The sequence below is a fragment of the Schistocerca nitens genome, chromosome 3 (genome assembly GCF_023898315.1).
Source record: "Schistocerca nitens isolate TAMUIC-IGC-003100 chromosome 3, iqSchNite1.1, whole genome shotgun sequence".
In the NCBI taxonomy this organism is placed as follows: domain Eukaryota; kingdom Metazoa; phylum Arthropoda; class Insecta; order Orthoptera; family Acrididae; genus Schistocerca; species Schistocerca nitens.
Genome location: NC_064616.1, coordinates 613,448,858 through 613,464,031, shown reverse-complemented (window position 1 = coordinate 613,464,031; position 15,174 = coordinate 613,448,858). Strand labels below are relative to the sequence as shown.

The window sequence follows — 15,174 nt, the reverse complement described above, 5'->3', positions numbered from 1 at the left end:
ATACTACTATGGTCTCATATGTTTGGGGTAGCAAAATGGCAAACATGGACAGTAGTTTGTGTGACACAAATCTGAAGACAGAGCTTTCACAGACAAGTTTTGATTATTATTAATTTTTATTATTTTTTTCTGAAATGCAAATAAAGGAAGCAGACATTTTCAAATACAAGCCCCATAAACTGCAAATTGATATTCATTGGATATCTGAATGGATAATATAATTTATTTTTCTAAACCATGTTTTCATACACAGCAGTTAACAAATACAATATTAATTAGTGGAACAAGCATTTTTTGTGTAGCTGTTCTTTTAATACTGTTCTATACAATGGGCACAAAAGACTTATATCTATACACAGCCATTATCCAAAACGGATTATCTTAAAGTCATATCTGTAAGAGCATACTCATGTTATCAAATCATGATGGGCTCCCTACATCACAGTTTTGGTTCACAAAGTATCTTTCTTCAACCACACACTTATTTTTTGCCCGTTTTTTGGAACATTTGTTCGTGCCGCCATCCTCTAGAGTCTTCAATTTCACAGTTGGTATGTCGTCAGTCTCCCGGTTTTGCCCTGTGTTATATCCTTCCAAAGCAGTTTTCTTCTTAGATCTTTTGGACTGTCTCTCAAATTGTTTATTTTTTTCAGTTTTCAGTGTTGATTCATTACCATTTATTTTGTCAACACCCAATACTTTAACATTCATTTTTTGTTTTTTTGAATGCTTCTCTGCAACATTTTTCTTACTATGATCATGTTCAACAATTTTATTTACACCTTTATCAGAACAATTTATAGCAGTAAGGCACTTTGACTTTTGTGAATTAATACACTCTTCATTTTTCTGAGTTACAAAATCCACTTGGTTAACAGACTTTTTGGTATTTTTTGTCTGTTTCCTTCTTTTTTTCCTATTTTTTGCTGCAACCTCACCGGAAATACTTTCCTCATCTGCATCAAAGCCTAAAGATTTCACAGAAGTCTGATCAGCATCTTCTATTAATGTATTTGTTTTATCATCATTTTCCTTTGTACGCTGGGTATCTGTTCCTCTACACTTGTATGATTTTTTTGTATTAGGTTTCATAATGTGTATGTCTAGTTCATCAGAGCTCTCATAGTCTTCAAGTAGTTTCCTATGTGTCTTACTTTTATGCAAGTGTCTCATGATTTTTAAACTATCTTCAGTGTCTGAACTGCTGGCACAGTCATCAGTGCTAGCTTCTGCAGTTTGTGTGTTTTCAAGCTGCTGACAAAAGGATCCTGACATGTCACTATTATCTGCTTGTTTTCCTATGCCATCATCACTACCACCACTGTCACTATCATTATCACTACTACTTGTGCTAGTTTGATCAGCAGAAATGGTGTTGCTAGAATCCACTGCACTAGCTCCAGTTTCCTCATAAACACTTCCTTTCTCATCGGACTCTGGAAACATACCTTGCTCTTTCATAAGTTCCAAATTTTCCTTATGCTTCTTTGAATTCTCATGATTTGCAAAAGATTTTTCCGATTTGAAGAGTTTTTGGCAGACAAAACAGTATAGTCCGTCGTCGTCATCATCAACTTCTTCAGGACGCTCGTCAAACATTGCAGCTACTTCCACTTCAATTGCATTCAGTTCCTCCATTGTGGATATACTCATATCATGAAGAGGTCCAGCAAGTTCTTGCATTTCTTTGAAACGGTTCTTCACTTGCTGGATTCTATACTCTTTCGCTTTCCTAGCATTATCTTCCGATTTTTGTTTCAGAAATTCCACATGCGCCTTCACACGTTTATCTCTCTTTCGAACAAATGCTACTAACTGTTGAACTTCTTCATTTCTTGCCTTGCGAGCTTTGTCCCTTACCTTCTTATTTTCCTTTTCCATTGCACGAAACACACGCTTGTTTGTCGCCTGACGAGTATCAAATACATTCAGCCAGGCATATGATTTCTTGGTTGAGTAACTTTGCCAGTATGCATAAAATGGATGGACAACATCTTCATAGTTGCTGTTGGAATCTCCAAATGTTGGTATGTTCAGCTCACTTTCTGACACAGATTCTGTATCTTCTGCTGCAATTTTTTCAAAAACTTTCCGATATACAGTATAAAACCCGTCTTCATCATCACCGTAACCTTTAAAACATGATGATGTGAAATACTGAAAGACATCAAGGCTTTCATCCTTATAATCTCCATCTCTACCCCCCTTCAAAATTGATTCCCTGTTCTTATCATACCACTTTCTCTCTGCAGGATCACCTAAAACTTCATAAGCTTGCTGCACTAACAGGAACTCTTCCCTTGCTTCCACCACATTATCAGGATTCTTGTCCGGATGCCATTTGAGAGCTAATGTCCTGTAAGACTTCTTTATCTCCTCGAAGGATGCATCCCTCGGCACTCCTAGTACTTCGTAATGACATTTCATTACTGAATACCTTAAACAATTGAGTGACACAGCTTTAATATGACATAAATAGCAACATTAAAACAATGAATTCTCTCTCTCTCTCTCTCTCTCTCTCACACACACACACACACACACACACACACACACACACACACACACACCTCTAACATACTAAAAATCTAAATTGGTTCAATCTCCAGATGTGATAAGGCAATCTACAAGTAATGCCTCCTTAACTTATTTCTGTTAAGTCACATAAAAACATCAGTGAGAGCCCATACTGCTCATCCGATGTACAATGTTTGTTAAGGTTGCCTCTCCTACCATTGATGGCTACCGTTTTTCTCCACTGTATTCTGATTGTTGGTACCCAGGACACATAAATCTGACTAACCCAGTTTATCAACAGCAGTAATCACATTGCCTTCAGTGACACAACATTTCATCAAGTGGTACCCACTGTTTTGTGTTAATAACGTAATCAATGCATTAAATGTTTGGTGCAAGCAGTGGGTTGTCAGCTACTCTGCTTCTGATCATCCTAGGGAATATAGCCTACATCTTCCATACACTAATGAACACAGTATCTAAATGGACTGATATCCATTACAGTATCCCCAATAACCTTCCTCAGCTTCTCATAAATGCAAATCAGTGTTCCATCTCTGACTTTCTGAAATTTTATGGCCACACTATGTGTAACACAGACCACAAGACTGGCAATTTTCTCAAGTTCCAATGACCTAAAAAAAAAAAAAAAAAAAAAAAAAAAAAAAAAAAAAAAATTAATGTCAGCGGCAGAGCCAAATTTATTACGTTATTCCACTACTTTATTGGATTCAAAATATGAGGAATTACTTTGCAACTGCCCCTCATAGTGGAGAGAATCCACATTGGAAAAGTGTACGGCCTGATCTAAAGGAACTATGACCCTTCTTATTTATCTGCTGTTTTACAAGAAATTTATGTGACCACACAATACAGTAGACAATGGCAGCAGCTTCTTTAATTTACAAAAGAAACCATGCTTCAGATATTGAAAAAGCTGGTGAAAATGCAGTAAGAGGCAGGCACTACTTTTACTGTTTTTATGATGTGACATTTGAAATATCTTTTTCCTCCTGTCACCACCACCACCACCACCACCCCACCACCACCACCACCACCACCACCACCACCACCACCACCACCACCTCACTTTCACCCTTAATTTTTTCCCCATGTAATACCTGCATTACCCTTTACAACATAATGATCTTTCAGATATGTAGTATTACAGTGTATGCTTACTTTGTTCTTAACATAACCTGCACCTGCAACCCTCCCCCCCCCCCCCTCCTACTGCTGCTGCATATTTGTCACTCTTGTCACTCCACCCCGGACCTATCACTAACAACCACTGCCTTGTACTCCCTAGTTCCTTCTCCACCTTCCTCTTGTCATCAAACACAGAACAGTTATCATGCACTCAGCACAGTGTGACTTCTTGGGATGGTAGGCACACACATTATCTGTTTCGACACTACTTAGTGATAAGAATTTTTTGAGTGGTTTGGAAATAGCAGGGTAGCAATACCTTCTACAATATGGCCAACTGTTTTAACACTTTTTCTGTTCTTGATGAGCCACCTTAACATCCGTGGAGAAGTGGAGAAGATGAGCACGGGGAGGGGGGTTAAAGGTGATTTACTTGCAAGATTTTAAATCACTTTACACTGTGAAGTAAACATGCACGCATCAGAGATAACACTGTTGGTAAGTAGAGTGTCGGTCGTAATAAAAGTTTACACACCTGAAACAAAGCGAGTGCAGAATCAGTGAATCTACAGTGTTTAGTAAGTATGTGGCTGATTATTCAAAGGAATTATTATTGTAAGTCTTCCCTGCCTGGCATTCCAAAATATGCCACCCATAATGATCAACCACATACTTCATAAGCCCTGTGGGTTCGCTGATTGTGCACTTGCTTTGTTTTACTCCTGGACGCTCTCATTATCAACTGTGTTATCTGACAAGCACATTTACCCCACAGTGCAAAATAACTTAAAATCTTGCAAGTGACTCACCATCATTATGGCTGAAAGTCTGTCACCCAAAATATTGGAGCAAGAATTAAGAACATCTCAGATGCGTGAACGGAAAGTGAAAGAATATCATATAAATATTCCTCAACTAACATGTAACTTCCATTATTCTCAGTGGAATTTATTTCGTAACTATACCTGCATAACGAGTAAAATAAGTAAAATACATTCAATTACAAACAGGTATGTTACTGCTTTAGTAATTCTTTTTCGAGATTTTTTTATACAATTTACTTGTTTTAAAACAAATTTTGAAATGCAAACCAGCAAACTTGCATTACAGAGTTTCAAACACTGAGAGATCCAATTATAACCAATGCAGAGAGCACAAAATTTATTAACAACATACTCTTTATGTCCATGTTTAAGAGATAAAAGGAATTGGAGGGAGAGCGTACAAGCAATCCGATTAAGTGGACACCATCCCCCCCCCCCCTACCTGCCTACTCAACTGTAAATAATTATCATAAATGTCTTGGCTGCAGACAATATTAGGTTTATTTGTAACACCCCTCTTATTGCTCTTTCCTAAACTCCTTACAGCCCTGTTGAACCAGAATCTAACTAAAAGGCTGTTTATTCTGAGGAGCTATTGTAAATGAGCTGAAGCTTGAAACTGCCACTGATGCACACTAAAATACTTATTTCAATCAAATAGACTGGTGGAAATGTCTTCATTTAATTTATTAAGGCTGTGGCCACCCATAAGAAATCAATACACTTTTAACTTCATTACCCAGGTTTTGCTTTTACATCTACGTATGTATTCACTTTTCCTCATTCTATTTTGTTTTAAACACTGTGTCAGTACATGTGCCTTTATTGATGGCCACACTTTTCTGAATAATTAAAGTTCCATCTCTTTCCAAGTCAGCAATACCTTTTTCATGGTATAGATGATACTGATTGTCTGGTAGCACTGCAATTCACCAATTGTCTCTCAACTCATTTTTATTTCTACTACCAGGAAAACCATATCAACTTCACTGGTTACTTTGATGTTCCATCATAACATCTATAGCTCTATTTGAGTTTGATTCCAAAGATTATGTGGTAACAGTCATCAGTAAATTGGGAAAGCTGCAACACTCACAGAAAAAGAAAGAGCATTTTAAGAACAGATTCGACTAAAGCAAGTGGACTGTTCAGTTATATACTTACTTCTGTGTCAACTGCAAAGAACTTTTCACCTAAATGGCAGGGTGTTGTTATAATCTGACCCTCTTCAAGAGACTTTACAAATATTCTGGAAAAGACAAAATGGTTTCAAAGAATTATACATTAATAACATATCAAAATTCCAATGAAAGAAAGAAAAAGTGCTAAGTTCTATAAAGACCTATACACATTACAAGTTATACTAATAAATTATTAATTAATTTGTATCAGCAATACTACTACCTTGTTTTAACCAAAAATTTTCAATTTTTTTTAATTTCAGCAGTTTTGTTTTTTTTTTTTTTTTTTTTTTCTTCAAGATCAGATGACAGAAAATATGTCAGAGCTATGTAAGCCGTAAAGAGAAGAAACCAATCACATTTATACGTTAGTTCCCAGAAACTTCAACAGGTACTTTTTGGGTGGCAAGTACAAAGTACGCGATTGTGATTCTATATCAAGAAGACAACAGTGCACAACATTCCTGTCATACTAGTGAACCTGTAACAGTACTTAGTTGGAGATCAACAATGGGCATCTTCCAAAAGGCTCTGAAAACCAAGTAAATGAAAATGAAGCCTTGATATGGTGGTCTACCTCTCAGTGAAGAAATAGTGGCAAGAATATGATATGACCAGAAAATTAAGATGCTCAAGCACCAACATGAAATATGGGACTTTGACACGAACCTGTCTAGGATACTGAAGCTCACTCTGGAATACACTGGGAAAATATTCTTGCAGTGCATACTACTATGAATTATGACTGTACATTTATTTGCATCTGGTTGCATAGCCTATCAGGATGCAAGTAATTATAAAACCACATTTTCAAGAAGAAACCATCTTTATTGTAAATTGTATGAATAAAATTTTCAGGTGTCTTATTTCCTCAAAACCAGGAACAAGGATCTCTGGTCCTGAATGATTGTATTTGTCATAACTTTGGTTTTTACCTGGAACTGTTGTCAAAACTAGTAAGCACAATTTTTTTTCTACATGTATTTGATGCTGCAAAAAATTACTACAAAGAACTGGGGTAGTGCCTTACTTCTTAGCAACAATTAAAGGAAATGATCAGGGTAGAGCACTTTGTAAAATCCTGATAATCACCCCATACATGTATTAGCACACAATAAGTAACAATTTTGATAGATATATCTAAAAACACAGATGATGTGACTTACCGAACGAAAGTGCTGGCAGGTCGATAGACACACAAAAAACACAAACATACACACAAAATTCAAGCTTTCACAACAAACTGTTGCCTCATCAGGAAAGAGGGAAGGAGAGGGAAAGACGAAAGGATCCTTTCGTCTTTCCCTCTCCTTCCCTCTTTCCTGATGAGGCAACAGTTTGTTGCGAAAGCTTGAATTTTGTGTGTATGTTTGTGTTTTTTGTGTGTCTATCGACCTGCCAGCACTTCCGTTCGGTAAGTCACATCATCTGTGTTTTTAGATATATTTTTCCCACGTGGAATGTTTCCCTCTATTATATTCAATCATTAATTTTGATAGATAGTTTGATATGGAGCAAATATATGAAAACATTGTTCACCAACTAGCACAACAGAAGTTTAGTGAGTCAAAATTTGCAATCCTCTTGACCACACTGCTTCATATGTTACACAAAAGACAATGTCAATATTGAATTATTAAGGAATAAAGGAGACGATCCACCGAAATGCAGAAGTGCTGCGTCTTCGATAGGCACACAAACAAAAGGTTCAGAGCTTGGAAAGCTTTTGCAATGCACTTCCTTTTTCTAGCTGGGGAACTGTCTGCACGCTTGCTAGGGGTGGGAGTAAAAGGGGCAGGTAGCCAGGTAACACACAGGTTGGCATGATTTCATAGACTAGGGTATGAGATAACAGCACACAACTAGCTGATGTGGGGGGGACAAAATGGGTTGGGGTGCTGGGGCAGGGGATGCTGTATGTGTACAAACAAAAACAAACACAAACACACATTTTGAAAACTTGCTCGCATCTTTTGCTCTGTTGCTGCATTTTGTGCCAATGGGTAGTGCACCTTGTTTTTGGCAACAGTCACAAATCTACCCCCTGCTCCCAACATAATTACTTTCATGCCTTACGCCCATCAACCTTTTTAAACTCTCCCTACAACCACCTGACACCTTTACTCAATACTTCCAGTGCCAAATTTTTCCCCCAATACTATCTCCCCCCACCCCTCCACAATGGGCCACTGCTCTATTTATCTGAACTAGTTCATAAAAGTTTCACTATCCCTAGCCAAAATCCTCTCCTCTCCCATATCCTGTTCCTTACATGATGCCTAAGCTGTGGTAAATGCATCTGCAGTGATGGGAACTCCCTTGCCCAGTATGCTGAAGGCCTCACAAAGGCCTTCGCAGACAAGCAATATCCGGCACACCTAATTAACAAACAGTTTTCCTGTGCCATATCCTCTCACACACACCTGATCATCACATCCATTCCAAGAACTAACCACAAAGAAGCACCCCCCTCCCCCTTGCCATCCAAATACCACCCTGTACTGGAAAGACTGAAACACATCCTTCGTCAGGGCTTTGATTATCTACCATTATGCCATGAAATGAAGGACATCCTACCCAAGAGGCTTCCAACCCTTCCCAAAGTGGTGTCCAACCACCACAACTTACTAGTCCATCCCTATGCCATTCCCACCCCAAATTCCCTGCCACAGGGATCATATCCCTGTGGAAGACCCATACACAAGACCTGCCCAATCCACGCACCCAGCACCACCTAGTCCAGTCCCATCAGATGCTTATCCTACACCACCAGAGGACGGGTCACCTGTGAAATCAGCCATGTTATATACCAGCACTGCTGCAACCACTGCACAGTGTTTTACATTGCTATGACAACCAACAAGCTGTCAACTAGAATGAATGGCCATTGTCAAATCATTGCCAGAAACAAAGTGCATCACCCAGTGAGACAACATGCAGAAGAGCACAAAATGCGAGATTTCAATGGCTGATTCACAACCCACACCATCTGGATTCTCCCCACCACAAGCAGCTTTTCTGAGTTGCACAGATGGAAAACGACAGAAATGTAAAGTCGTAAATGTTGGTTCCATGGCGGAGTGTAGATGGCAGCCCATGAGCCCATAATTGCATTGAAAAGTATTCACTTTTTGTACACTACCTGTGCATGAAAACACGGAAGGGCGACAGGACATGCAGCACAAGAGATGGTGGAGCCACGGATGATGGCAAGGGCTCACCTTTGAGAGGGTCCAAACCTACAACATAGAGAGGTAAATGAGACAGGCCCGAGATAGCAATGGAGGAAGGGGCTTGTGATGGAATTGCGGGAGGAGGGGGCATGAGACGGCAATCAGGTGAGAGGGGCGGGGAGAGGCGCTCGAGATGACCCCAGGTAAAAGGCCTTGAGGTGAGGCAGCAATGGTACTATCCTTGGTAAGCTGACAAAGGTCACAGAGAAGGCAGGTCCAGGGGCGAAGCCAAGGCAGCATTGTACCCCCATTTGTCAAGAAAGTTTTACGGAATTGGAAGGAAAGTGAATGTAGCAGTTGACGGAAGCAGACTCCCAGTGGTAGTAGAGAGGAAGGGCTGCCTGCATAACCTAAATCCAAGGAGGCATAAAAAAAAAAAGGGCATGGTTTGGATGAGCATGCATGGAAGACAGATGACTAGTGCAACGACTCAGAAGAATGGCTTGCCGATTGGACAGCAGAGGTTCAGCAGTCTCAGCGTAAAAGCTCTCCACGGGGTTAGAGTAGAAACCTCCAGACACTAAATGCAATGCACGGTGATGGACAGAATCTAAACGCTGAAGAATAGGCAGCCGTGTAGAGGAGTATACAATGCTCCCATAGTCCAATTTTCGAGTGCACTGAGATGCTTATAGGTGGAGGAGGACCACTCGGTCCACTCCCTAGGAGGTACCACTCAGAACACGGAGGTTTTATGGGGGATCACAGACAGCACGCCGAAAGATATGAAAAGTAGGCAGACCACCACAGTTTTCTGTCAAACGTAAGTCCCAAGAATTTGGCGATGTCTGCAAACGAGAGGTCAACAGGGCCAACATGTAGGGAAGGCAGATAAAACTCCGTACAATGCCAAAAATTTGCACAGACAGTCTTATTGGGAGAAAATCAGAAGCCAGTTTCAATGCTCCACGAGTGGAGGTGATCGAAACATCCTTGAAGACGTTGTTCAAGAAGGCTGGTCCGTTGAGAGCTGTAGAAGATTGCAAAATCATCGACAAAGAGGGAGCCCGAAACATCGGGAAGGAGAGAATCCGTAATTAGATTTATGGCAATGGCAAACAGTACAACACTTAGCACAGAGCCCTGGGGAACCCCATTTTCTTAAGAGAAAGTACGGGATAGAGTAGTGTTCACCTGCACCTTAAATGTGCGCACTGTCATAAATTCACGGATGAAAAGGGGTAGCCAACCTCGAAAGCCCTAAGAGAACAGTGTGCGGAGGATCTACATCTACATCTACATCTATACTCCGCGAGCCACCTTACGGTGTGTGGCGGAGGGTACTTATTGTACCACTATCTGATCCCCCCTTCCCTGTTCCATTCACGAATTGTGCGTGGGAAGAACGACTGCTTGTAAGTCTCCGTATTTGCTCTAATTTCTCGGATCTTTTCGTTGTGATCATTACGCGAGATATATGTGGGCGGTAGTAATATGTTGCCCATCTCTTCCCGGAATGTGCTCTCTCGTAATTTCGATAATAAACCTCTCCGTATTGCGTAACGCCTTTCTTGAAGTGTCCGCCACTGGAGCTTGTTCAGCATCTCCGTAACGCTCTCGCGCTGACTAAATGTCCCCATGACGAATCGCGCTGCTTTTCGCTGGATCATGTCTATCTCTTCTATTAATCCAACCTGGTAAGGGTCCCATACTGATGAGCAATACTCAAGAATCGGACGAACAAGCGTTTTGTAAGCTACTTCTTTCGTCGATGAGTCACATTTTCTTAGAATTCTTCCTATGAATCTCAACCTGGCGCCTGCTTTTCCCACTATTTGTTTTATGTGATCATTCCACTTCAGATCGCTCCGGATAGTAACTCCTAAGTATTTTACGGTCGTTACCGCTTCCAATGATTTACCACCTATGGCATAATCGTACTGGAATGGATTTCTGCCCCTATGTATGCGCATTATATTACATTTATCTACGTTTAGGGAAAGCTGCCAGCTGTCGCACCATTCATTAATCCTCTGCAGGTCTTCCTGGAGTACGTACGAGTCTTCTGATGTTGCTACTTTCTTGTAGACAACCGTGTCATCTGCAAATAGCCTCACGGAGCTACCGATGTTGTCAACTAAGTCATTTATGTATATTGTAAACAATAAAGGTCCTATCACGCTTCCTTGCGGTACTCCCGAAATTACCTCTACATCTGCAGATTTTGAACCGTTAAGAATGACATGTTGTGTTCTTTCTTCTAGGAAATCCTGAATCCAATCACAAACCTGGTCCGATATTCCGTAAGCTCGTATTTTTTTCACTAAACGTAAGTGCGGAACCGTATCAAATGCCTTCCTGAAGTCCAGGAATACGGCATCAATCTGCTCGCCAGTGTCTACGGCACTGTGAATTTCTTGGACAAATAGGGCGAGCTGAGTTTCACATGATCTCTGTTTGCGGAATCCATGTTGGTTATGATGAAGGAGATTTGTATTATCTAAGAACGTCATAATACGAGAACATAAAACATGTTCCATTATTCTACAACAGATTGACGTAAGCGAAATAGGCCTATAATTATTCGCATCTGATTTATGACCCTTCTTGAAAATGGGAACGACCTGCGCTTTCTTCCAGTCGCTAGGTACTTTACGTTCTTCCAGAGATCTACGATAAATTGCTGATAGAAAGGGGGCAAGTTCTTTAGCATAATCACTGTAGAATCTTACGGGTATCTCGTCTGGTCCGGATGCTTTTCCGCTACTAAGTGATAGCAGTTGTTTTTCAATTCCGATATCGTTTATTTCAATATTTTCCATTTTGGCGTCCGTGCGACGGCTGAAGTCAGGGACCGTGTTACGATTTTCCGCAGTGAAACAGTTTCGGAACACTGAATTCAGTATTTCTGCCTTTCTTCGGTCGTCCTCTGTTTCGGTGCCATCGTGGTCAACGAGTGACTGAATAGGGGATTTAGATCCGCTTACCGATTTTACATATGACCAAAACTTTTTAGGGTTCTTTTTTAGATTGTTTGCCAATGTTTTATGTTCGAATTCGTTGAATGCTTCTCTCATTGCTCTCTTTACGCTCTTTTTCGCTTCGTTCAGCTTTTCCTTATCAGCTATGATTCGACTACTCTTAAACCTATGATGAAGCTTTCTTTGTTTCCGTAGTACCTTTCGTACATGATTGTTATACCACGGTGGATCTTTCCCCTCGCTTTGGACCTTAGTCGGTACGAACTTATCTAAGGCGTACTGGACGATGTTTCTGAATTTTTTCCATTTTTGTTCCACATCCTCTTCCTCAGAAATGAACGTTTGATGGTGGTCACTCAGATATTCTGCGATTTGTGCCCTATCACTCTTGTTAAGCAAATATATTTTCCTTCCTTTCTTGGCATTTCTTATTACACTTGTAGTCATTGATGCAACCACTGACTTATGATCACTGATACCCTCTTCTACATTCACGGAGTCGAAAAGTTCCGGTCTATTTGTTGCTATGAGGTCTAAAACGTTAGCTTCACGAGTTGGTTCTCTAACTATCTGCTCGAAGTAATTCTCGGACAAGGATGCCTGTCCTCCAACAGGTATCGTATGCCCTCTTCAGATCAAAAAATATAGCAACCGGTTGAAATTTCCCGAGAAAATTTTTCACAATTTCAGTGGAGAGAGCAACAAGATGGTCAACTGCGGAATGATGCTTTCAGAAACTGCATTGGGCAGTGGTTAAAAGGTTTCGGGACTCCAGCGAACAGCCTAAACGGCAATTCACCATATGCTCCAAAACCTTACAAACACTATTCATGAGAGAGATTCAGCGATAGCTGGATGGGAGATGTTTGTCCTTTCCAGGTTTTGGGACAAGAATGACGATAGATTCATGCCATCTTCTGGGAAATCTACATTCGACCCAAAGCTGATTATAAAGGCGAAGGAGGTAGCACAGACTTGGTTATGATAGATGCTGTGACAGATGCAGCAACATTTGGACGTGGATAACATCTGGTTCTCAAGCAGAAGAGCGAGAGGAGGAGAGTGCATGTCCGAGTTCCCAAATATAAAAAAACTGCATTATAGCTTTAGCAATTCTGGGAGGAAAAAGCAAAAGGTCACTCTTCCACTACCTGTTTCTTTGGGGAAAAGCTGGTGGGTAATTAGAAGAGCTCGAAATCTCAGCAAAGTGTCACCCCAATGGGTTAGAGATTGCAATTGGGTCCACTAAGGTATCCTGCACGGCAGTTAGTACAGAGGTCAGGGAAAAACTTTGTCAGACCCTAAACAACTGAGGAGGGAGTGAAGGTATTAAAGGAGATGGTAGAGAAATCCCAGCTTGTCTTCTATCGCATATGATGTGACAGCATTGCACACCTAACTGCTTATTGCTTACATCAGATACAGTTGACCAATGTTTGATGACGGCGGAAAACACAAAGAGCACGTCTCTGCTTGCATACTGCGTCACAGCACACCCTATTCCACCAAGGAACTGGGAGGGGGGCAAGTGGAAGGTACGAGGTATTGAACATTCCTCAGCTGTAAGAATAAGTTCCATAACATGAGTGACTTGATCATCAAAACTAGGAAACTGATGGTCATCAAATGTTGCTCGAGAGGAGAAAAGTGTCCAATGAGCTTTGGAAAACTTCCACGATCTTGGACGCATAGGTGACAGTTGTGGCTGTAATCTAAGGACACACAGAAAATAGTCACTGGAGTGTGTGTGTGAACTATTCAAAGCGCCGCACTAGCTGAACAGTACAGACCAAAACGTCCAAATGAAAATAGGTTGACGTGGAGGCAGACAAAAATGTACATTTACCAGTGTTGAGGCAAACAAGATCCGCTTGATGGAATCAGTGAGAGCCTCTCTAACAAGGACGTGGAGATCCTCAAAGCAGGTGGTGGGCATTGAAGTCCCCAACCAGCAAATACGTGGGTGGGAGCTGACTAAGGAGACCAGCTCTCACTATTGGTGTGGACGATGGAATGCATATGGTACGAAGAGAGAAGGTGAATCAAGAAAGGGAAAGACAATCAGCGACAGCTCGGAAGGAACTGTGTAAGTGGATTGGGTGATAATGTATAGTATCACAGAGAAGAATCTTAAGTTCCCCGGGTGCCGCAACGCCAGCAACAGAGGGGAGATCAAACCGGACTCAGCGGAAATGAGGGAAGACAAAGCGATAATGGGAACGTAGCTTTGTTTCCTGAAGATAACCCATATGGAGCAAATTCTGTGGATATTCCAATGGATAATTGATAAAGAGTGGACAAAAAACTAAAATCTCACCATGGTTGCAGTCAACTCAGCGATCACTAAGAGCCAGTGGCCAACGGCATCGAATGGCATTCAGCCAGAGACAGAAGATCCTGACCCATACGTTGTTCGGGGGCAACTCCTGCCGTCAGTGATCGGCTGGTTGATTCGTCGCCAGTGGAGCATCTCGGCAACACGGAAGATAGCCAAGGGCGGCTACCACTGAGTGGCGCTGTACAAGAGACGGCATGGCGGAGAAGGAGAGGACCTGTTTTTCTTATGAGCCTTCTTGGAAGCAGGACGTTGAGATGCAGGAGGAGTTGGTAGTTGTGAAGTCTGGGTACGTAAAAAATCTTCACAAGTAGGCTCTTTTTCGGGAGTCTAGGTATCCAATTTTGGGGCCTGTGATTTAGCTTGAGCCAATAAAAGTTGAGGCTCAGAGTGAGTGGGTGAAAGTGGGGAGGTTGAACGGGCGATCTTTGGGCTGACCAATCTGACGACCATGGCACTATAGGTGAGATCGCAAGTCTACGTGGCTACGTCCTTAGTAGGTCGAGCAGAGGCAAGGCCAGTGCTATATGTACCCACTGGGAGCACAGTGGGCTTTCTACTGACAAATAACTTACAAGCAGCTAAGGTAGACACCTTTTCCTCCTCCACTCGGATTTCCTGAATAATTCGTTTAAGTTTACAAATAGGGTAATCTCTAGAGGAAGCAGCGGGGTCACCCATACAGTTGATGCAATGAGGGAATGGTGGTGGACAATCGCCCTCATGGGCACCCCTGCCGCAGGCAACGCATTTGGTCATATTTTAACACGAATAGCTGGTACGATTAAACCTCTGACACTGATAGCAACGCTTAGGTTTGGTGATGTAAGGGTGAACTGAAATGATCTCATATCGCGCTCTCATGTTCAACGGAAGTTGAAATCTGTCAAATGTCAAGAAGAGAGTGCGGGTTGGCACCAATTCCTTTTCAACCCTTTTCATTACTCAATGTACAGCCGTTAGTCCCTGATCAAACAGGTAATTTGGAATTTCCTCATTTGATAATCCGTCAAG

At 41.4% G+C, this 15,174-nt stretch overlaps 1 protein-coding gene across 7 annotated transcripts in view; it reads right to left on the bottom strand.

Moving 5' to 3' along the window:
• Positions 1 to 201: 201 nt before the first annotated feature.
• Positions 202 to 15,174, bottom strand: part of LOC126248548 (dnaJ homolog subfamily C member 21) — a 250,530-nt gene continuing 235,557 nt past the window's right edge. For 3 of the 7 annotated variants that reach the window (XM_049949614.1, XM_049949620.1, XM_049949621.1), the window contains one exon: positions 202 to 2,437. In XM_049949614.1, coding sequence (XP_049805571.1) covers positions 421 to 2,427 — 2,007 coding nt within the window. In that variant the 5' untranslated portion in view covers positions 2,428 to 2,437 and the 3' untranslated portion in view covers positions 202 to 420. Of the gene's footprint in view, positions 2,438 to 5,373; positions 5,574 to 5,654; positions 5,740 to 8,813; positions 8,911 to 15,174 lie in introns of all 7 variants that reach the window. The other 4 variants (XM_049949618.1, XM_049949619.1, XM_049949616.1 and 1 more) reach the window with 4 other exon arrangements.